This window comes from Leptopilina heterotoma, unplaced genomic scaffold, assembly GCF_015476425.1.
Source record: "Leptopilina heterotoma isolate Lh14 unplaced genomic scaffold, ASM1547642v1 Lhet_286, whole genome shotgun sequence".
Classification (NCBI taxonomy): Eukaryota; Metazoa; Arthropoda; class Insecta; order Hymenoptera; family Figitidae; genus Leptopilina; species Leptopilina heterotoma.
Genome location: NW_025110993.1, coordinates 584,403 through 607,037, shown reverse-complemented (window position 1 = coordinate 607,037; position 22,635 = coordinate 584,403). Strand labels below are relative to the sequence as shown.

Genomic DNA, 22,635 nt, shown 5'->3' with positions numbered 1-22,635 from the left:
TCCAAGTACAATAAGAAAATTTTCTAGTTCCACTCACCTGGAAGACTGTCTTCTCCCTCTCGAATTCCTCCACTGATGTCACTTCTTGCAAAATGGATCTTAGCGTACCGTCCACTTGATCCATCCAACGAACCATTTCCATGAATCTACAAAAACGATGACGATGATGATGTTTAATTGGGTTTTCAGAATTTTAGTTGAAGGTTTTTGCAAAGATTTTAGAAAAAATGTTGGCAGAAGATAGCAACTTACTTTTGTCTGTAAGCAGCCCATTGTTCGGGAACCTGACGAAGTTGTTGCTTGAGATGATTGACACGTTGATGAACGTCGTGCCACAATTTTTCAGCCCTCTTTGTTGTTTCATCCAGGAAATTATCATTCGGCTCCAATTGACTGTAAGCGGATGTAATTTTTCTCAACGACTCCAAACTGTGTTCGACTTTGGCAATAATTCCCCGATTGATGAAGAATTCCTTGTTCCTCTGAAGAATCGTACCAACGTCTTCGTTCTTAATGAGAGCCTGTTGCTCGGCATTGATTTCCATTTCAATTTCCTTGAGATACTGCGTGAAGGCCGTTTCATCGAGTCTGAATTCGAGCCTCATCAAGTGCAGTGGTGCAAATGATAGAACCTCCTTCCAACGTCTCTGCAGTGCGTCAACGGCTTCAACAACCGGTGCCTGTTGTTCCGCAGGTAGCGAATTTCTCAAGTCATGACCAGCATTAACAAGATCTTGAATCCATTTTTCATTCACTTTACCAAAGAAATTTTTGTGATATTCAACGGATTGGCGATTATCGATATGTTTGTCGTTGATTAGCGTCTCGGCAGTGAGGAGCCATTCGGAAATTTGTCTCTCGCATTCGCGATATTTTGTCCAACAACGAACGGCCTCCTGGAGTTTTTGCTCCCAGATTTGGGCCGATTGGAAGACATTGGCGAAACGATCGTTCAGTTGTCTTAGTTCGACTCCACCCTCGGCTTTGTTGACATCGGCGTGAGCGTCGACGGATTTGACGATACTGGAGAAGACTTTGTTCTTTGATTCGAGCATTGATTTGTAGTATAAAATTCTTGAGAAGAAGGCCTTGTGTCGATCGAGTTGAGCGAGGGCGGAATCTCTGCCACCGGAGAGATTGTAACTCGCTAGCAGATGTTCGGCTTCGTCTAACCATGAGGATATTTCTTTTTGACCTGATTCTAGTGATTCCTGTTGCACCAGTAGTTGGTGATAGAGATGTAGTTGCATTGGAATTAGAGCACGGACACGGACCAAGGTTTCTTTCTCCTTTTTCAATGTGTTCATCATTTTATCCACCTCGTCTCTGGAGAGATCTTGAATTAGGGTTTGGAATTTTTTGCTGATGTTTTTGAAGAGTTCCTCGATGCCTTCGACTTGATCGTGGAGGATTTTCAACCGTTCGCCATAGTTTTTTATCTTTTCGGTCGATGTTAGCTGAGTTGTTGATAGATCAGAATCGGCTTTCTTTAACCAGGCTTGGAGTACTTCTACCCCTGATCTGTAGTCTTTTCTGTTTCGCAACAAATCCCCAGCGTGCATGTACTGCTTTGCATCTTGGAACAGTCTCTCCCATCTTGATGTCAAATTTAGGTATTTGTCCTTCAGTCGCAGTGCAACCTGATTAGGGGAATTAATTCCGTTTAGTAATTTTAAATTCTAAAACTAAAATTTAAACAGAGTTTATCAAAATTGTTCCAAAATCATTATTCTACTAATTTTTTTTTTGTACACCTGACATTTGATTTTATTTTCAGATTGCAGTGGAGTCAAAACATCAATCAGAATTGTTGGTACACATCACGTTTTGAAATTTAGAGAAAAGTCAAAGACTCTAATTCAAAATTATATCAAGATCGTTATTCTACTAATAATAAACCACTGAACAAAAAGAATAAAATAAATAATTCAGATTATATAAAAATTTAAAACTGCATCTTAACTCTTAATAAATTTGGCATAAAATTTAATTCGAAATATGGTAGTGGAAACAAGTGGGATTTTTTTCTAATTACAATTTTAATTTCACAAGTAAGATAAATATTTTTCGTTACGAATAAATAAGACATAATAATGTGGGTGGTCTTGAGAAAAGCTGTTAAGCATAACAAGATATTGATAAGAAAGTCAAACGCATATTTGATAAATCATTTATAATTTTTTGCTCTACTTTTAAACAAGTGGTCTTTGCGAACGGGGTCGCATTCGTAAATCTCATACTGTGGAGCACTTTCTTGCAAACGCTCTAAAAGTAAGTTTCGCATTTTCATAACTATCCTAAATTTTCCAATTAGTAAATGACTAAAAATTTTATTTAAACAAATTGAGACATTTGCTTTAATTTCTTTCTACGCTTTTTCGATTTAAATTGGGAAATTAAATTTGCAAGGATTGTCAAAAATGAACAAAAGTGAAATAGAAACCTGTTCGTCGGAGGTGGCAATTAGAAAACTGACGGTGTCCGACATCTGTTGATATTTATCCTTCCAAACGCTGATGTCCTGGAAGAATTCCATTTTCTCTTCTTCAGGTAAATTCAAAGCCGGTTCAGCTTTTATTAACCAATTTTCAAATTCGTCTGAAACCAATTTCCAGCGTCGCCAATAGGCAACAACTTCCTCCAGCATACTCTGCACGCAACGAAGATCCATCGACACATTTTTCCATTTCTCACCAGTTTCCCTCATAAAACGATCAATACAAAAACTTTCCTCACCATCTGAAAAATAATTGACAAAAAATTTGTAGCCCCTAATTTGTTTACAAAGGAGACAAAAAGAAACTTGAGAATGACACTTACCAATATCTCCTTCTCGTTTATATTCATCAACAACCTGTTGCATGTCCAAATAGGCCTTTTGAAACTCCTGAAATATTCTATTTCTAGAAACAAAATTTCTATATTGCTCGAGCATATCGTGGACCTTTTCCTCACTACCGTACTTAATACTCCAGCCTTTGAGTTTTGTCTCGACAAGAAAGAGGAATGCAATTAGGCAACATTTGTGCTCTAAAAATTTGAGTCTTATTCTTCTTTTGGCAGCACGCGTTGGAAGACTGTCAAATCTGAAAGCCATGTTTTCGAGTTGTTCGGTAGGCACTTGTCTCACTAGGGGTGACGATCTTAATTGATGGAACTTTTCCCCAACTGTTGGTAAATCGAGGAAGAATTTCTTATGATCTTCCAATTTTCTGGAAATTATACTCGCTGTCTCTTCGGTCATCTCCTCGGGTATGTCGTCATCTGAATTTAACATCATCTCACCCTGAGCTAGCCACCTACCCAATTCACCGAATTCTCCCGGAAGTGCTGAATCCAGCAGCCACAACCATCGCAACATCTGTGAAAATGTTAGTACATAACCAAGATTGTAAAGTTTGAAAAATTAAAAATTATTACCTGTAATTCTAGTTTCTTCCACAAAGTTTGTATATGTCGCCAGGAATCACGAGTAATGCTGATCATACTCGGCGTGTCGACTAAACTTTGCAATTTCTTGTATACAGGCAATTTATCGTCAATTTCACTCTGACAAGTTGTGTAGTCCTGGAAAATTTAATCATTATTCCCATTATTCCTTCAACTTTTAAAATTCTTCCCTCGTTAATTGCAGTAGGAGACTAAAAAGTACTCACTGAATAATTTGGAGGATAGCTGTTGGTTCTATCGAAGTGCTCCAAATGTCTGGTTCTCTCATTAAGCCATCCCAATAAAGAATCATATTCGCCTTGAATTGCAGCAAACGAATCGGGTCCAGTTGATTTTGGTTCGGGATATTTGTGCAAAAACTGTGCCACGTAGGTCATAATTGATTTCTCATCTGGTTGGGGAACATCGACGTCCTCGGGATCTAGAAGACGAGCGATTCCCAATTCCGTTTCGGCGACTTGAAAAGCCGTTTCTAAACGAATTCGATTTGTAGCCGCTCGCAATTCGGCCAAGTTGATTAAATTTGCTTTTATTGCGTCGATTATTGCTAGAAATGCGACTCCGTCCCGCCAACTTGCTCCAAAGTCTCTCACTTGAATCCCCAAATCCCTAGAAAGAAAGGGAAACAACAGAATTGATTATTTTTTTCATTCAGTAAAATATCGCTTTTTAGTTTAAATATAAAAAAAAACTCACTTTGGCAGGGCATTGGTGACCCACTGAAGAAGAGTCTTTCGCGCTCCTTGCTTCCATTTCTCACTACTGATCCGCTTCCTTTCGCTGGCCGCTGAACTTTGAGTTCCAATACTCTCGAGACTGCTCTGACTGCCCCAGGTTTGTCCCAAATATTCCAGGGCTCTGGTATTCTCCTCAATCTACGAATCGGTATTTTTCTTTTTAATATCAAGTTTCTATCAATTTTTCCTTAAACATTCAGCGTGCTCACTATAGTGTGACGCCATTGATCATTGATTTTTCATGCAGTGATTAAATTTTTGCAAACTAATTTTAATGATCTTCAACCTCTAATTGAATTACTCACCCTAATTCGATCCTTCGATCGTAGCTTGTTTACATTGGAATACATTTGGTTAGCAGAATGTAGTTTTTAATTTTTTTAATGAGATTTAAATTTATCAGTAACAAAACCAAAAAAATATTTCCCATCATGGTAAGTTATTCTAGTGACAAGAGTAAATTATTCTCTTTTTTCGATTAGACTCAAGAGAAATTTACATTTCTGTATTATATTTTTGAAAGTGGCTCATTACTGATAAATTAAATTAATGAATGAAAATTAAAATTAAAATGAACTTTTAACTACCAAGCTCATCTTTCAACACTATTTCAGATATAAGAATTGATTTTAAGGTAATTATCAAATGGTATTTTCCGTGAATTCAAAAAAGTTACTTGTGTGGGAATTGAGAAGAAATGTTGGAAACTGTTATTAGGATCGTAGTGCAAATTTGATTAGTTTAGGTGTTGATTCTTTTACGTAAGCAACTACATTACCAAGACTCTGGGTGTACTTGTTATAGTTTTTAAATGAAATAAGTGGTCTTTCTGTACCTGGAAGTAAAGGATTATGGTCCAAATGAGTCCTAGGACAACTGGAGGGCGACCGTCAACAAGGTCCGATGAATTTATATTCACGAGTTTAATCTGAAATTTAAAGGATATTTTTATCATTGATAACAAATTTGATGCTAGATTTGCAAAATTTAAAATGGCGGACGAATTTCTTAAGAATTGTCTAAATGCGCTTAAAATTGGTTTGATTCTTTTTAAAATCTTTTTAAAGATTTTCCACAACCTTCTTAAAAAAAACTCACCTTTTTACTCTGTAAAAATTGTAGTGCAGTATTGGCATTGCTGAGGAAGTGCGGTCTCTTCAAATTTCGTCCCCTTTCCAAAGGCTGAAAATAAAAATGAAAAAATTTGTAAAATTGAAAAAAAGTACCGATAAAAATAACTATCATTTGTTACTTACTAATTTTTCACCCGAGAGGACTTCTAATAAGGCAAGTAGACGTGTACCGTCTTTCAAATCTTCAATCAAGTCGTCTATTCGAAGAGGAGGGACGCGCTAAAAATAATTGAAAAGCAGATTAAATTTCCGACAGCCATAAATCTATAAATGCTTATTAAACTGATCTTCATTTTAAATTCTAGTTCTGTTTCGAACTTTGGGCTTTTTTATGCTCTTTAAATGCAGTAATGCAGTTGGACAATTGTAGAAATATATTGAGCAATAAAATGCAAAGATTTATTAATGTCGGTCAGGAGTCCCTTGTGAGAGAGATAAGAAAAAGATCGATAAGCATGTTGCGATATGAATAACAAGAAAGAAGCAGGGTATGGGGTATGGGATGGAATTTAATAGTTTGGTGCTTTATGTGCCTGCATGTCACGACGATAAGTTCAGTTTTGAAGGAGCCGGAAGTAAGGAAATCGAGAGCCAGGCACGGTTGTTCTCCTACGGTTAACAAGTTTGGGAGTCTTCCTTCTCTCCATTGTTGAATATCACGTCACGTCGTGAATGGTCGTGACGTATAGCCAAGCATTTATCCCAATTTTAAATCATTACATACAACTATAAAAGTACTGAAACTTAAGGATAACTTTTCACCAGAAGCAGCTAGGCAATTATATAAACTTTCATCGGCAATTAAATTTTTCTTTTTTTTTGTGTACCTAAATTTCCTGCCCATAAAGTAAACCATCTTTTCGTTTAGCTAAATAAAATATTATATCGTGATGGTATTTGTAATTATTTCTCTTTAATAGTCTAATATGTCTGTTTACCTTTAGGAGAAACGAATTAATCCAGTTTACAAAAGTTTTTTTCTGCACTCTTTCCTGCTCATCTGAAACAGAAAAGTTTTTATTTTTTATTTAATCATTCAGAGATGTGTTTGGAAACAAATTTTTATTTACTGAATACAGGGTTGCCACAGATCAGGGAAATCAGGGAAAAATCAGGGAAATAGTAGATAATTGGTCAGAGAAATCATGTGAAAATTTGCATTCTAAAATTTCATTTAGTATAAGATTTAAGAAGGAAAAAAATGAAATAGTACCATAAAATTATAAATAGAGGCAAATTTAAAAACATTTTTATGAGTATAATTTCGTAAACGAAAATGTTTAAAATTGTGTGAGAATAAAATTTTTAGGGCGCAGTAAAGAATTATTTTGTCACGAAAATAGAAAGACACATGGCTTGAATAAAATGAATAAAATGGACCGCCAAAACTTACGTTTTTTAAAATAATTTTTCTAGCATTTTTTGTCACGTCCTTAAACTAAATTTGTATTATTTAATTCCACAGTTTTTCTCCGAATATTTTAAATTGAGACAAAAAACGAATCAAAACGTTGCTTCGCAACATTTTTGATTCGTTTTTTGTCTCAAATTTAATATCCTTAGAAAAAACTGTGTCAAGATTACGTGCGATCTTGCCGAGCTTGCAGCGTAAGATTGCCGCAAGCTTGTCGCAGGTATCAAAATGTCCTTATGCACTTCTGAAGAAGCTTTTGCCAACAGAAGACAATAATGAGAGAATAATGCATGAAAATGTCGCGAAAACAATTACAATTCTTTATTTTATTTATAAACGGACAATATAAGAAATACAACGCGTGTATATAAAATTGACGATCGCGTGTCCGATCATTTTGCCCCTCGCATCCTTCCGTTTCTTCTTAGCATGTTTTCTTTTTTCTCCATTTAATCTTTCCAGTAAAAGAAAAGAAGTGTTCGTCGGTACCAAGGTACCGTTATACATTATTTTCCGAATGAAAATAACCATAACGTGTTACTTGTACATTTATTTGCGGAAAATAAAGCACACGCGACATTGCATAAAATTTCAGCTTTCTTCCTTATTGTGTCATCTGACAAATAATAGTAAAATTACCATTACAAGACAAGTAAGAATAGAATGAGAAAAACTAAGAGTTGAACACTATAATAAATCACAGTCTCCAATACCAATTTTCAAGCAGATCTGTGAGATTCTTAATTAATTCTTCCGCCATGTTGCAACCGCCATTTTGAATTTTGAAAGTCCGACTTTTGATTCGTTTCGGAGAGCCCAAAAATGATATTTAAATTATCTTTCACAATTGTGTTTTGACCATTATCTTAATTGCGTGACTGAAAGAGTTAATATTGTCAGTTTGTAAACTGTTTTTTAAATCCGTTAAAAAAAAGTCGTCTGAAGGCTGTGACATGATATAAAATGCAAGGTAACCGATTGAGATAAAGCAGTAGTGTAAAGAAGCATCAACAAACTTGCATTCATAGTATCAAATAGAATGTCATCAATCTTGCTAGGTAATTGGATATTTTAAAGCATCTACCAAACATTAAAAACCGAGAAGAGTATTCCAAAACTTTTAAAAAATGGACCAAGCAAAGGAATATTTAAATCAAACGAATGGAGTCCAATATGAGGGGATAACGTCATTACTAGATGAATTCGAGGATGAAATTAAAACTATGAGAGGAACAATTATGGACATTGGTTGTGGGCCTGGAAACCTTACGAAAAGTTTACTTCTTCCGAAATTTACCAAAGATACAAATGTCATTGGTAAGTATTTTCATGATTAATTTCAAAAAGTATATTATTTTTTCCGTTAATGACATTTAATGGACAAAATATTTGCCATCGGCACTAACAAGTTTTTCACTTTTTGCAATGTAGGTTTAGATGTGTCAAAGAACATGATTGACTGTGCCCGAACAATAAATAAGAGCGAAAAGCGATTAAGCTTCGAGCAACTGAATATTGAAACCAACAAATTGCCTGCTGAGTATATAGAGAGATTTGATAATGGATTTTCATTCTTTTGCCTTCAGTGGGTGCATGATATGAAGTAAGTTTCTTTATTTGCAAAAATAATAACAATTCTAAAAAGTAAACTATAAAGGAAACAGTATTTCCTATTTAAAAAAAAACTGGGTTTTTTTAGGGAAATGTGAAGGGATTTTATCAAATTGTAAACATATAAAATTCCTAAAATAACTACAAAAATTTTGATTCTTGGTGTCTAAAAACATTTTTGAAAAACTTAGATCATCCTTGAATTCTTGATTATCTTAAAAAATTTTTAATGAAAATCAATTTTGAAATTTTGAAAATCAATTTTTTTTTTTTTTTTTTTTTGGTCCGTAAAATTCGTATTTTTAAATACTCTCACAATTTCGAGCCCTGAAATGGCAAAATTTGCAGTATTGATTTAAAAAATAAATTTTAAAATAATGTCCACTCCTTAGGCTCGGCTTTGGAAATATTTACAAAATGTTACGTCCAGGTGGAACTTTTATAAGTTCGCAAATCTTATCATTCGGCATTTATCCAATTTACATGAGACTTGCAGAAGATCCACGATATAAAGAATATATGAAGGTAATTTTCCAATCGTAAACAATAATTACTTCTAATCTATCATAATAAGTTTTATTAGCTTATTGATTATTCCTAGAAAACAATTAGAAAAAATTTTTTCTAAATTAATGTAAACACATCTATTTAGGACGTCTTACATGTAATTAATCCCCTCTACTTCGATAAAACACCGAGAGCAACATTTAAAAAATTATTACGCGAAATTGGATTCGAAGTGATTCATTGCAGTTTGAGAAAGGGAATTGGTGGTTACGATGTTAATGATGATAGAAGAGGTACATCGATGAAATTAATTACTATTATGACAAAAGTGTGAAAAAAAAATTTACTTTCCTTTTTTCTTTCTCAGAACTCTTGCAAAGTATAAATCCGTTCATACTGAGGATGCCGAAAAATATGCAAAAAGAATATTTGGATTATATTGTCAACGAGAGTTTAAAGGAAGAATCAGTTTTATTCAAACCATCCGGAAATTCTACGGAGGAGGATCAAGTTTTCGATGTCTATAACTTATTTACTCTTTGTCTAAGAAAGCCCATGAGATAGTTTTCTGTTCTGGTCCAAAGTATGCCTGCTTATAAATTATTCTTTTACAGAATATAAATTTCGAATAAAAGGTTTAAATTTACCTCTCGAAATTTTTTTATCCATCGAAGAATTTATATTTGGAAACTCGATTTTATTTTTTAAAAAAACCAGCATTTTGAGAAAGGAACGTATAGAAAATAAATTTCTGATATGATAATTATCTTGAGAAAAATTCGGTGCCTATTAGCAAAAAAAGGAAGAGATCCACGTGCGTTATAAAAACTTTTTCTTCTCTACGAAACGTGTATTAGATATTTTTTTTATAGACATATAGGTATAATTTTAGATTATAATTTCAAATTGCACCTTTTTTAAAATTACTCAGAATTTCACATAAATATATGGAAGATGATCTTTCGTTTCTTCAGGGTCATTTCATTTTCAGCGTATAAATATAGTTGAGAAGCTCCTTCTTCATCTTCTCATTAGAGCCATCGAATATGTCTAATGAACTTCCTCAGTTTACATTTGGAGAATAAATAGGTGAAAATTTATTATTTTTTTAATTATTAATTAGAAAATCAAAATTATTATTTACCTCATTAAGTTCCTTTAAAATAAATTAAAATTATTAATTAAAAGCGGAAAAAAAATAAATTGAATTAGTGCAATGGATCAAGCTGCTGAGTATTTAAAACACTCGACAGGCATTCAGTACGATGTGATTACATCCTTATTGAGGGAGTTTGAAAATGATGTTTGTCAAATGAAGGGAACAGTGATGGACATTGGATGTGGTCCTGGAAATAATACAAAAAATTTAATATTACCAAAAATATCTAAAGATGCAGTTATGGTCGGTAAGTATATAATTTTTTTGGTTATTTTTTAATTCCCCCTTTTTATTTTTTATAAAATAAACGGTTTTTCAATTTTTATATTATTTTTTTAAATTATAAAAGAAATTATTTTTTAGAATAAAGAATAAATATTTGTAAATGTAGTAAAAAAGTAGCTATCGAAAAATTAACATTGCCAACTCAATTTGTTTATCATTTTTTTTAATTACATTCAAAAATAGAAAACTTTTTAAAAATAAATATTAAAATACCGAATTTATTTTGTCTACAGGAATTAAAATATTTCAAATGATTTCAATTTACCTAACGCATTTTTGAAAATTTACTGTTTCTAAAAATTACAAAAGTTATTCTTTTAAAATCCAATCATTTTTTTCTTGAAATTTATAAATAAAATTATTCAAAACTTTAATCATTTTATTTTATTCAATTCTAAATCAATTCCTAATAGAAAGTTCTACGAGAATTCAATTATTTAAATAATAAATTATTTATCTGAATATTTAAATATTTCTTAAATTTGAATTCTTGCAACGATTATTATTTTTATTATTACTAGGATTTTAAAAAATAATTGAAATCTTGCTATAGGTATAAGTTTTAATATTTATAAAAGTAATTGGATTTTTGCAAAGAATTGAATTATTTTCAAAAATTTTAATACAAATCTTAACAAAATTTCAATTATCTTTAGAAATATATATTAAAATTCTTCTCCGAAATTAAATTATTTTCAAAAATTTTTAAATAATTCTTGTCAAAATTTCAATTATTTTTAGAAATATTAAAATTCTTCTCTGAAATATAATTATTTTCAAGAATATTAATACAATTCTTAGCAAAATTTCAATTATCTTTAGGAATATTAAAATTCTTTTCCAAAATCCTATTATTTTCAAAATTTTTTTTAAATTCTCATAAAAATTTCAATTATTTTTAGAAATATTAAAATTCTTCCCCAAAATTCAATTATTTTCAAAATTTTTTTTACATTCTCGACAAAATTTCAATTATCTTTAGAAATAATAAAACTTTTCTCCGAAATTCAATTATTTTTAAAACTTTATAAAAATTCACGTCAAAATTTCAAATATCTTTAGAAATATTAAAATTCTTCTCCAAAAATCAATTATTTTCAAAAAATTTTTTAAATTCTCGTCAAAATTGCAAATATTTTTAGAAATATTTAAATTCTTATCTGAAATTCAATTATTTTCAAAAATTTTAATAGGTACAATTCTTCGCAAAATTTCAACTATCTTTAGAAATATTAAAATTCTTCTCAAAAATTCTTGCAACGACTATGATTAAAATTAATTATTTGAAAAAATAATTGAATTCGGAAATACAATTTCAAATCAATTTTTATAAGAAAATTCTACGGGAATTCAATTATTTAAATACAAAAATAAATAATTTATTGAATAATTGAATGTTTCTTAAAATTTAATTCTAATACAGAATTTTATCAACAAATTTTTAAACAATTGAATTATTTTAACGAATTTTAGTAAAATTGTCAAAATAATTACATTAAATTTTTCGCGAAATTCATTTAAAATTGTATTAAAAATAATTAAAATCATGCAATGAGTTTAAATATTTTAAAAAATAATTGAATTCTTGAGAAGAATTTAAAAGAAATCTTTTTAAATAAATGATTTTTTCAAAAAGTTTTATGAAAATTGGGTGTTATGTAAATGTATAAAATGTAATTTTTTTATTTACGAAAATAATTGAATGTTTGCGAAGAATTTTATAAACATTTTTTTTTAAATATTGTTCAATGCTTTTGGGTAAATTTTCAAACATGGAAAAAAGTAGCTTTTAGTGTAACAAATAAAAAAAAACTATCCAAATAGTATCAAATCGTTAAAAAAAAGTAGTGAATAGTAGGTTGGCTTTAGTGGATGTGTGTGAGGCCTGAAATTTATAAAATTTGTATTTTATAAAAAGTTTCAATTTAAAATTTTAGAAAATTTGTATTTTATACAATTTTCAGAATTATTTTTGGTGATCTTTTTTTTTCTTTAAATAATTTATTGTATTCTCAAAGAACTGTCTCAAAAACTATTAAAAATAATTGATTTAGGAAAGAATTTTAGTTATATACTAAAAATAATTAAATTGAAATCTGGAAAATAATTTTGATTCTTAAAAATGTTTAGGAATTTTAGAATTTCAGTCTAAATTCTGTCTTGAAATCAGAAAATTCAGGAAAAAACAAAATCAAATTTTGTGGCAATAATTAGGTATTTCCCCAAAAAAATTTATTATTTTTCGCATTTGTTACTAAATACAGGACTTGATGTCTCGAAGAACATGGTCGATCGTGCAAGAATTCTAAATGCCGATGAAAAAGAACGGTTGACTTTCGAACAACTAAATATCGAATCAAATGATTTTCCTATCGAATTTAAGGAAAAATTTGATCACGGTTTTTCTTTCTTTTGCCTTCATTGGGTTTTTGATTTAAGGTACGTTCCTCCTGTCTCCTTATTTTAAATTTTTCGAAATTTTTCAAAAATTTATCGAAAATTCATAATTAAAATTTCTTTTTCTATTCAATTAACATTTAGATGCGCTTTTGAAAATATTTACAAACTTCTAAAACCTGGAGGAACACTGCTAAGTCAACATATTTTATCGTTCAATGCCTACAATCCCTATTTAACACTGTCAAAAAGGACAAGATACCAAGAATATTTAAAGGTATTTAACTAAAAGCTTAAAAATTTAATCAAAATATTAAAAGATTAAAAATTTAATTCAAATCGAAATCAAAATCGCATAAGACTTGTAATTATTTTTAATTTTAGGATGTTAGGCAGTTCATAACTCCTCTTTACTTTAGCAAAGATCCGAGGGAAACTTTAATAAAAATATTAGAGGATGTTGGTTTTCAAGTGTTGCATTGCAGCATAAGGGAAAAAATAACGGGCTACAAATCTCAGGAGGACAGAAAAGGTCATTTTATTTCTAAATACTATCGCAGTTTTATTTCAATTAATCTTTAGAGAGCCAGTAAATTTGCACAAATTTATAAATAGAAATATAAATAGAAAGTCAATTCGATAAAAAGATTCTTCAAAATAAATGGTGGCCACCCCGGCCCTCTAAAGGTTAATTACAATCTTCTTTAATATTATAAAGAATTATTTTTTTTTTTAAATAATAATATTTTCAACTAATAACAAATTGAAAAAAAACCAAAAAAATTGTTGCAAATTTTCAGGACTCTTTGCTTCTGTTAATCCTTTCGTGACGAGAATGCCAAATGATGTAAAAAATGATTTCATGGACAATTTAATGGAGGAAACATTAAAGGAGGAATCGGTGTTGTTTAGAAAGAATGCTAATCCATTGGATGAGGAAAAAGTATTCGATCTTTATAGATTAATAATGTTACATATTAAAAAGCCAGAGAGGAATTTTTAAAAATAAGTTAATGTTGCTTATTGAAGTGCAAATAATCTGAATCCAGTTTATAAATAATAGATATTAATAAAGAATGAAAATATTCTTTTCATTTCCTGGTACCTTTTGTCATTTTTTACTTTTTCTATTAATAACATTTTCTTTATGACAAAAATTTCCGTGCGCACGTGTTCTAACACGAACATCTTGAATTCTAATCTATTTTTAAAAAAAAACTTGTACAAAATTCCAGAATAATTATAATAAATTACTTTATTTCCCCCTTTTTTTATGATGAAACCTCTGAGGCAATATATTTATATTATAGTCATTAGCAATTTTTCTTGGAATCCCTCTCGAAGAAAGGGGATTTATTTTTACTTAAATTTTAATAAGAACAAAATTTAAGTATTAAATTTAAATTGTTTAAAATTGAACCCCGGCTACCAAAAGGGCTTCAACGAGAAATAGCGTCGTTTTCGCTAGTCAGAATAGTTTTTCATTAAAATTTAAATTTTTTATCATCACAATTAAACCTGGCGAACAAATACAGTATATATGGGGAATTTATGTATTTAGTGCAACAAAAAGAAACTGGATAGACAACACGGTTACGCGATATAGTGACACAACTTCTTTTAATCTTATTTCTAGGTCATGTATTGAATTCATTGACGGCAGACAGATGATATCCGTAACAATCTAATATTTCCGTGACCTTGCTCAAACTACCCGAGTGTACCCGAGCACACACAAACATTATATTTCTTTCATTTGCTTCAAAATTTTATAGAAATAATTATTATCAAAAATTAAAATAAAGAATTTCAAGTACAGGGCTCGAACCAGTTAAAGTATTTAAAAATACGGACTTTATGGACCAAAAATAAAAAATTAGGGACCATTTACGGACCAACTGACAAAAATATAACGAGTCAAATAAGAGAACATTTTACTTCAAACTATAAAATAAATTTTTCATAAACCTATAAATTTTTAAAATTATAAATTAAATTGTTTTATAATAATTAAAGATGGCAAATTGATAAAATAATTTTTATTTATTATAAGAATATTGTACTTCTTAAAAATTATTATCATCATTTCAATTAAATTATTATTATTAAGAATTTTTAACTAAAATTCTTCTTTCAATCAATTATTTTTAAAAATTTTCGAAAAAATCAATTTTTATTAGAAACTTCTACGAGAATTCAATAATTTAAATACAAATAAAATGCAAATAAATAATTTATTGAATAATTAAATGTTTCTTAAAATTTAATTCTCATAAAGAATTTTATCAACAAATTTGAATCCTATCGACGAATTTTAATAAAATTTTCAAGAATAATTACATTTTTCGAAAAAAATCGATTAAAATTGTATTAAAAATAATCTAATATCTCTAATATTATAAATGAAATTCATTTTTAAATCAATTTTCATTAACAAATTCTACTAGAATTCAATTATTTAGATATAAAAATAAATAATTTATTGAATAATTAAATGTTTCTTAAAATTTATTTTTTACGAAAAACTTTGTTAACAACTTTTGAAAAAATTTAATTTCTTTTAAGGAATTTAATTTAAATTTTACTGAAATTTATTATAGGTAATAAAGAATTTTATAACAATTATTGAAAATAATTGAAATCTTTTTGAAGAATTTTATTAAATTTTGTTTAAATAATGGAAATTTTGCCAAGAATTGTTTTAAAATTTTTGAAAATAATTGAATTTCGGAGAAGAATTTAATTATTTACAAACATAATTGAAATTTTGACGAAAATTTTAAAAAAATGTTTAAAATAATTTAATTTTAAAGAAGAATTTTAATATTTTTAAAGATAATTTAAATTTTGACAAAAATTAAAAAAAAAAATTTTTAAATAACTGAATTTTGGAGAAGAATTTTAATATTTCTAAAGATAATTGAAATTTTGAATAGAATTTTTAAAAAATTTTTAAAATAATTGAATTTTTGAGAAGAATTTTAATATTTCTAAAGATAATTGAAATTTTTTCTAAGAATTGTATTAAAATTTTTAAAAATAGGTAATTGAATTTTGGAGAAGAATTTAATTATTTTTAAAGATAATTGAAATTTTGATGAGAATTTTAAAAATTTTGGAACACAATTGAATTTCTGCGAAGAATTTGATGACTTTTGAAAATAATTGAACTTCTGCATTCATTTGTAATTTTTCTAAAATTCTCCAAATTATATCGTACAATTTTCGAACTTTTCGTCCTTTTTCTATCAAATTACGGACTTTTTTTCAAAAAACCTGACTTTTACGGACCTTTACGGAATTTACGGACCTAGTTCGAGCCCTGCAAGTGGAATAAGTTCAATATTGGGAATTAAAAACGTTTTAGCCTTTTTTCGTAGTGTAAAACTTTTAGTCTCTTGATCTCGGGTTTTTTTGTACCAAAAAAAACAACTATTTCTAAAACTCGCTATCAGTGACCTCGTGAAAGAAATAATTTATTTTTTTATACTTACACACAACTAGAAACTGTTTTTATGGCTGCCTAATCTATATACGCAAGATAACAAGTTCTATTCGACAGTTTTACTACTTTTCAATTTATAATTTTACACAACAATGTCTTTTGACACTCAATGATTTATTTCAGCAACATAGCTATAATAAAATATGACAGGTTCTTTGTGTTTTAAACTGAATAATTGCAAACTTGGATTTCATAAAAGAGGATAAATTGTTGATTGTAATAGCTCGGTTTCACTTTCGCTAATTTCAGTTCTGTTTGGTCTGTCTTTGCTTGGACTTACCTACTAGCGCCGTTTGAAATTTCAACCATGTTAACTTAAAAGTATCAAATTGCAACGAATTGATACCAAATATGCGGATCGAATCAAGAATTGATCCAAATTTTTGACATCAATTTGATCCACTTTAGTATCAATTTGATACTTTTAAGAAAACTGTGAAGTGACAGATAAATTAGAAATTGTTGTGTGGTCCTTTAGCACTATTTTAACCGTATACCAAATTTCCAAATCTATGCCAAGTGTGTTCCAAACTTATTATTTAGAAAGAACAAAACGTTTCCAAGTTTCAATAAACTAAAGCCTTTATTTTCAGCCTATTCTCTTAGTTCGAAACCCTATTAAAATATTATTACCCTAAAAAGTTGAAAGAAAGAGAGTTTTTTAAATGAATTCGCAGACTTGCTCCAAAAAATAAAATTTCAAAAATACTCATCAAATCCAGTGTTAATACTGCCAAGTGTATAGTATTATGCAAATTTCCTCTATTGATCCGCGCCTGGATCGAAAACCTCATTTAAAAGTACCTTTGGTATTTTAATGAAAATTTTTGAAAGAACTTAATTAATTAAAAGCTAATAATTATAGTTTAGGGTTTTTTTTGATAAAGGGCAACCTAGCCTTTAAATAATGCAGTGCCTTAATGACCTCTATTTTACAGAATAAGAGTATGAAGTCACTTGCGATGAAAGATTAGCAAATATGCCCTTGACATTAGCCATCACACTTGCAGTGTGTACATAAAACAAATTACTTTTCCTGCACATTGTACAGTAGTCAAGAGACACAACAAACGATAATTTTAATTCAGTCAATTTTTCAAAAATCCCAATACCGACTTTTCACTTATCGTTTATCACTATAATTTATAATTATTAAAAATTGACGGGATTAAAAACACATTTTGTGTTTTTTTTTTTTGTTAATGATTGTGAACGATAATGTGAACGAGAGAGAGACGAAAAATTGGTAATTTTAGGGTTCCTATTTTGTGGAAATAATGTAAATTGCGTTTGAGTCCATCTGTTCGTTTTACATTGAAGCGAGCATTAAAGTGACGGCTTTAACACCCCTGATACTAAGTCGTCTATCATTCTCCATTAGAGCGGATCAAATGCTATTTGTACGCGAAATTGTTTGATAATTACTTTGTAATTAGTGTTGCATGGCAGATGAGGTAAGATCGCATGTGGTGCAGGCGAGCACGTGGACGTCAGCATCTGTGACAAGTCTGAAAATACCATTCTCACGCAAACACAGTCATATTATCATTGAGAACTAACGGTTTGCAAATTTATGCTCAGAAAAGAAAATTTTCTTTTTCATCCTAGAATATGTATCATACGAAAAAAAGGTTTTGGGAACGAATATTATAGCTTTAGCATAGCTTTAGCATAAGTAAAATATTTCTTTCCCTTTAAATAATTAATTATGCAACTCAAAAGATAAAAAAATTGTCTTAACAATAATTTAAAAGCATAAAAATTAAGGTCGTTCCGCATCTGCCTTATCTTGTGGGACGACAGAGATTTTAGTACAGAATCTGTCCAACTGAATCGCAGAAGATATCACAACCGATGATGCTCGAAAGATTGGTACAAAATCTGTAATGTATTCAAATTTGTGCTAAACTTTGTTGTTTTATTTATTTTAACTCCCTTGTTTCTACAACTTTTAGTAATTATAACAAGTGAATAAATAAAAACAAAAAAAAATGATATAAACCGAAGGAAAAATGACGACGGGGCAACTAAAGAGGATCAAGGCAGCGTAGAGTTGAAGAAAGAAGAGGCACTAAGGTCACAAAATAAACAAAAGTGGAAAATGGTGGAAAAGTTATCAAGTGCGACAATGATAACCATTTCACAAAGTAAAAGACATTATTTAATACTTTTTAGGTGAAAGTCCTCAAAGTCTTAAAGAACTTTTTCCAAAAATTAATATAAATAATGAATTTAAAGAAGTAAGTTCACAATTCAGTGGATGAACGAAGATGTCATATTTTATTTTCGAAATAAATATAATTGCGAAATAATTTCACGAGTCGTTAATTTATTCCTTCTTTAACATCATCTCCAAATCTAGACTGAAATATTTGCACACATCTCAACTCTGACATTTTTCCTCCCAATAGCATTGAATTTAAAATTATTAACACTTACAAAACCGCTTTGTTTGCACTATTATTTAACAAATTTTAAAAGCATCTTCAAAAATCTTCTCTTGGAAAATTAAAAAAAAGTTTTTTAAATAAAAGTAAAGCCCACTTAAATGACAAGTGGAATTAGTAGGTACAAATTTACATAATTTAAAAATCATCTTCGTATATTAAAAAAAAAAAAACAAATATTTAATAATCTCTAAACTGTTCTTCTATTTATTACTAAATTATGCGATCGAAGTTTATAATATTTTAACAAGCAGCGCAAAATATTGCATATAAATTATTTTTTTCTATCATAATGTTACACAATTTATTACAAAATTATGCAATCGAAATTTCAACATAAATATTCGTATAATAATATAAAAAAGCCGAAATGATTAAGTAAAGAATACCCAAATGTTCAAGTTGTGAAGTGTTCATCATTATCTGTCTGATAGTGTCAATAAGTAATTGACCGTGAAATTAGGATAAAAGGTGCGCCAGTCTTTTATTATTTTTTTAAATGCTCCTATCAATTTCCTCTCGTTAAAAGAAATTCGAAAAAAATGTAATTAGTTAATTTTATCCATTGGGAAGAATTAAGCATGAAGATTAAAAAAATCGTTTAAAATTTTTTTTAACGTTTTTTTTTAAACATTTCGATTTTTGATTAATTTACTTTTTCGAGACTTTATTTAATAATTTCGTACTGTCAAATATAGAGTTTTAAATTCTAGTACAATATTGATTACTCTAGTCTCTAGTGTAAACGGTGTAAACGCACAACAGCAGGACTGAGTAGAACCACTTTTCTTTTCGTTTCGAAAACGAAACACAATTACGGGGTGGACATTTGAATATTCATTAAGTGGACATATAAAGATCGATCGGTTCTTGCCACGAAAAAAATTATACCATGAATGACTCACAAGTCCTCCCTTTTCATATTATAGTTCCCCTTCCTCAATTTCTCTCCGATTTTCTATTAATGAATTAGAAAAATAAATAAAAATATTTCCAAATGAAAATTTTCTCTAATATTAAAATGCCAAATTTTAATTAGAAATCGAATTTTGTGTTCTGTATAATTATAAGAACATAATTATAGTGATCGAATGTAATTATACTAAAAGTAAAAATGATTTATAAATGCAATGAATCAATATGAAGAATATCCGAGATAAAGTTATGTCAAAGTCTGCATGATTATGTAATAGACTATCTTCTAATTTAATAAAAATACTAAATTAAAATTAGAAACTTAATGATAATTTGCGGGCGCGAATAGTAATAATTTTTTGAATGATGATGTATCCTGATATTAATTACCAATTCTTTATTACTATTAAAATCAATTATTTTCAAAAGTAATAAAATTCTTGGCAAAATTTCAATTATTTCCAAAAATTTTTAAAAATTCTCGTCTAAATTTCAATTATTTTTAGAAATATTAAAATTATTCTCCGACATTCAATTATATTCAAAAATTTCACTACAATTCTTGGCAGAATTTCAATTATTTTTAAAAATATTAAAATTCTTCTCCAAAATTCAATTATTTTCAAATTTTTTTTTAAATTCTCGTCAAAATTTTAATTATCTTTCAAAATATTAAAATTCTTCTTTAAAATTCAATTATTTTCAAAAATGTTTAAAAATCCTCGTCAAAATTTTAATTATCTTTCAAAATATTAAAATTCTTCTACAAAATTCAATTATTTTCAAAAATGTTTTAAAAATTCTCGTCAAAATTTCAATTATCTTTAGAAATATTAAAATTCTTCTCCAAAATTCAATTATTTTCAAAAATTTTTTTAAAATTCTATTCAAAATTTCAATTATCTTTTGAAATATTAAAATTCTTCCCCAAAATTCAATTATTTTCAAAAAATTTTTAAATTCTCGTCAAAATTTTAATTATCTTTAAAAATATTAAAAATTTTCTCCGAAATTCAATTAATTTCAAAATTTTTTCAATTCTCGTCAAAATTTTAATTATCTTTCAAAATATTAAAATTCTTCTTTAAAATTCAATTATTTTCAAAAATGTTTTAGAATCCTCGCCAAAGTTTCAATTATCTTTAGAAATATTAAAATTCTTCTCCGAAAATCAATTAGTTTCAAAAATTTTTATACAATATTCTTGGCAAACTTTCAATTATTTCAATAAAATTTTCCAAAAGAATTCAATTATTAAAAAAAAATTTGATAAAATTCTACTCAAATTTTTAATTGTTTTCATAAAATAATAAAAATTTCACAGGAATTCAAATGTTTTCATAATTTTTTTATAAATTTCTTCGCAATAATTCAATTATTTTAATAAATAATAAAATTTTTACAGAGATTCAATTATTTTCATAAATACTATAATTCTTCAGAGAAATTAAATTACGTTCAAAAATTTTTTTAAATTCTCGTCAAAATTTCAATTATTTTTAGAAATATTAAAATTCTTCTCGGAAATTCAATTATTTTTAAAAATTTTAATACAATTCTTGTCAAAATTTCAATTTCTTGCAAAAATTTTCCTCGATTAAATGATTTTCGATATTTATTATTTTACCAAAATTTTCCAAAAGAATTTTAAGAAACATTCAATTATTAAATTCTTTGCAGAAATTTAATTATTTTCATAAATAAGAAAATACTTTAGATAAATTCAATTCAATTATTTAAAACACAATTTTCTTATAATTTTTCGAACAAAATCGAATATTCAAAAATTTTTTTTTAAAATTCGTCGCAGGAATTTAATTATGTTCAGTAATAATAAAGATTATTTAATTATTCAATAAATTATTTATTCTTGTATTTAAATAATTGAATTCTAGTAGAATTTTCTAATAAAAATTGATTTTCATTTCATAAAAATGAATTTCAGTTAAAATTTTAGGTAGTAATTGAAGATTTATAGAGTGAATTTTTATAAATAATTGAATTTTGGAAAGGTTTCATATTGAAATCTTTAAATATTTGAATTTTTCATATTTTTAATTAAAAATTCTATGAAACTAATTTTTTTCAAAAGGCTTAATCGAAATTTTAAAAAATTATTTCTTGTTTTTATTTTCTAATGTATATTTAATTGAAGAATTTACGAATAATTGAAATTTCATAAAATTGAATATTGTAAACCACTGGATATGAAAATGTCAAAGAACTTTTTCGAAAATTATTAAAAATAATTGATTGAAAAAAGAATTTTAATTAAAAATTCTTGAAAATAATAATGGAATTGAAATGATGAAATAACGTGAAAAAGTTCCCGGGAATAAACCCGAAAAATTGCCTGAAGTTTTCACATGGGGTAGTAAAACTTTTATTGCGCAAGCATCCTAGAAAATTCTACATAAATGTAAATTTGAAAACTGTTTTTAAATTACCGAAAGAACAATTTGAAAAATGCTTCTGTCAGGCGATAAATTATGTCCTACAGTCAATAAATTTTTTTGACGAATGTAATATCGAATTGCGGTTTCAAAGTACGCGCAATATTCTGTAAACAGCGTCTCCATCTCCAGTAAATTGTTATTAATATTAAATGAATAATTTATTTTCCTCAGAACATTGTTTATCAGTGAAATTATCACACCTTGACAAAAAAAAAAAAAAAAATTTGCTGATTACGAAATGATTGGATCATCGATCGACAAAGATCAAGAGTCGTTGAGAGATGAAAAGAGAAAGCGAGAGAATCTTTTTTTTTAAAGTCTGGCTTCACTATTCAAGGTTACAAATATATCAGTGCAATGTATTCACGCGTTCCAATTGCCATATTACATTGAAATCGTTTATTGCGATTCATGCGGTAATCATTAATAATAAATGAATAAATTGATTAATAAATAGATCGCGCGATGATCAATGTACATGTGAGCAAATAATATATGAAGAACTAACTCTGCTCTTAATTTTTTACCAAATTATGTCATTAGAGAAAAGAAGCAAGAATCGTGCAAATTTCACTAAAAGAAAATAATTGAGGAACTAACTTTGCGGTTAATTTTTGAC

At 28.2% G+C, this 22,635-nt stretch overlaps 3 protein-coding genes across 13 annotated transcripts in view; 2 read left to right on the top strand and 1 right to left on the bottom strand.

Annotated features, from left to right (window-relative positions):
• LOC122504212 (nesprin-1) overlaps positions 1-22,635 on the bottom strand; it is a 110,070-nt gene that overhangs the window by 70,697 nt on the left and 16,738 nt on the right. For all 8 annotated transcript variants that reach the window (XM_043615159.1, XM_043615161.1, XM_043615164.1 and 5 more), the window contains 11 exons: positions 6,259-6,320; positions 5,444-5,539; positions 5,286-5,369; positions 5,023-5,115; positions 4,147-4,325; positions 3,657-4,059; positions 3,421-3,567; positions 2,821-3,361; positions 2,444-2,739; positions 253-1,640; positions 38-146 (listed from right to left, as the gene is read on the bottom strand). In XM_043615159.1, coding sequence (XP_043471094.1) covers positions 38-146; positions 253-1,640; positions 2,444-2,739; positions 2,821-3,361; positions 3,421-3,567; positions 3,657-4,059; positions 4,147-4,325; positions 5,023-5,115; positions 5,286-5,369; positions 5,444-5,539; positions 6,259-6,320 — 3,398 coding nt within the window. The remainder of the gene's footprint in view (positions 1-37; positions 147-252; positions 1,641-2,443; positions 2,740-2,820; positions 3,362-3,420; positions 3,568-3,656; positions 4,060-4,146; positions 4,326-5,022; positions 5,116-5,285; positions 5,370-5,443; positions 5,540-6,258; positions 6,321-22,635) is intronic.
• On the top strand, positions 2,120-9,498 carry LOC122504223 (juvenile hormone acid O-methyltransferase-like). Of its 3 annotated transcripts, none has more exons than XM_043615188.1 (6): positions 2,120-2,271; positions 7,793-8,051; positions 8,166-8,337; positions 8,738-8,870; positions 8,998-9,145; positions 9,220-9,498. In XM_043615188.1, exons 2-6 carry the CDS (start codon positions 7,862-7,864, stop codon positions 9,414-9,416), a joined length of 840 nt encoding a protein of 279 aa, XP_043471123.1. In that variant the 5' UTR covers positions 2,120-2,271; positions 7,793-7,861; the 3' UTR covers positions 9,417-9,498. The 3 variants fall into 3 exon arrangements, with proteins under 3 accessions (XP_043471123.1, XP_043471124.1, XP_043471125.1); XM_043615189.1 differs by lacking the exon at positions 2,120-2,271 and adding an exon at positions 2,416-2,550; XM_043615190.1 differs by lacking the exon at positions 2,120-2,271 and adding an exon at positions 6,886-7,704.
• LOC122504222 (juvenile hormone acid O-methyltransferase-like) lies at positions 9,513-13,730 on the top strand. 2 transcript variants are annotated; one of them, XM_043615187.1, is made up of 6 exons: positions 9,513-9,941; positions 10,065-10,258; positions 12,561-12,735; positions 12,838-12,970; positions 13,078-13,225; positions 13,494-13,730. In XM_043615187.1, exons 2-6 carry the CDS (start codon positions 10,069-10,071, stop codon positions 13,694-13,696), a joined length of 849 nt encoding a protein of 282 aa, XP_043471122.1. In that variant the 5' UTR covers positions 9,513-9,941; positions 10,065-10,068; the 3' UTR covers positions 13,697-13,730. The 2 variants fall into 2 exon arrangements, with proteins under 2 accessions (XP_043471122.1, XP_043471121.1); XM_043615186.1 differs by having other exon boundaries at positions 9,514-9,941; positions 10,041-10,258.

Coding starts and splice junctions, on each gene's coding strand:
- LOC122504223 (XM_043615188.1), top strand. CDS start 7,862: ATGGACCAAGCAAAGGAATATTTAAATCAAACGAATGGAGTCCAATAT. Junction 8,052..8,165: donor CAAAGATACAAATGTCATTG/GTAAGTATTTTC, acceptor TTTGCAATGTAG/GTTTAGATGTGTCAAAGAAC. Junction 9,146..9,219: donor TGTTAATGATGATAGAAGAG/GTACATCGATGA, acceptor TTTCTTTCTCAG/AACTCTTGCAAAGTATAAAT.
- LOC122504222 (XM_043615187.1), top strand. CDS start 10,069: ATGGATCAAGCTGCTGAGTATTTAAAACACTCGACAGGCATTCAGTAC. Junction 12,971..13,077: donor GATACCAAGAATATTTAAAG/GTATTTAACTAA, acceptor TTTTAATTTTAG/GATGTTAGGCAGTTCATAAC. Junction 13,226..13,493: donor ATCTCAGGAGGACAGAAAAG/GTCATTTTATTT, acceptor GCAAATTTTCAG/GACTCTTTGCTTCTGTTAAT.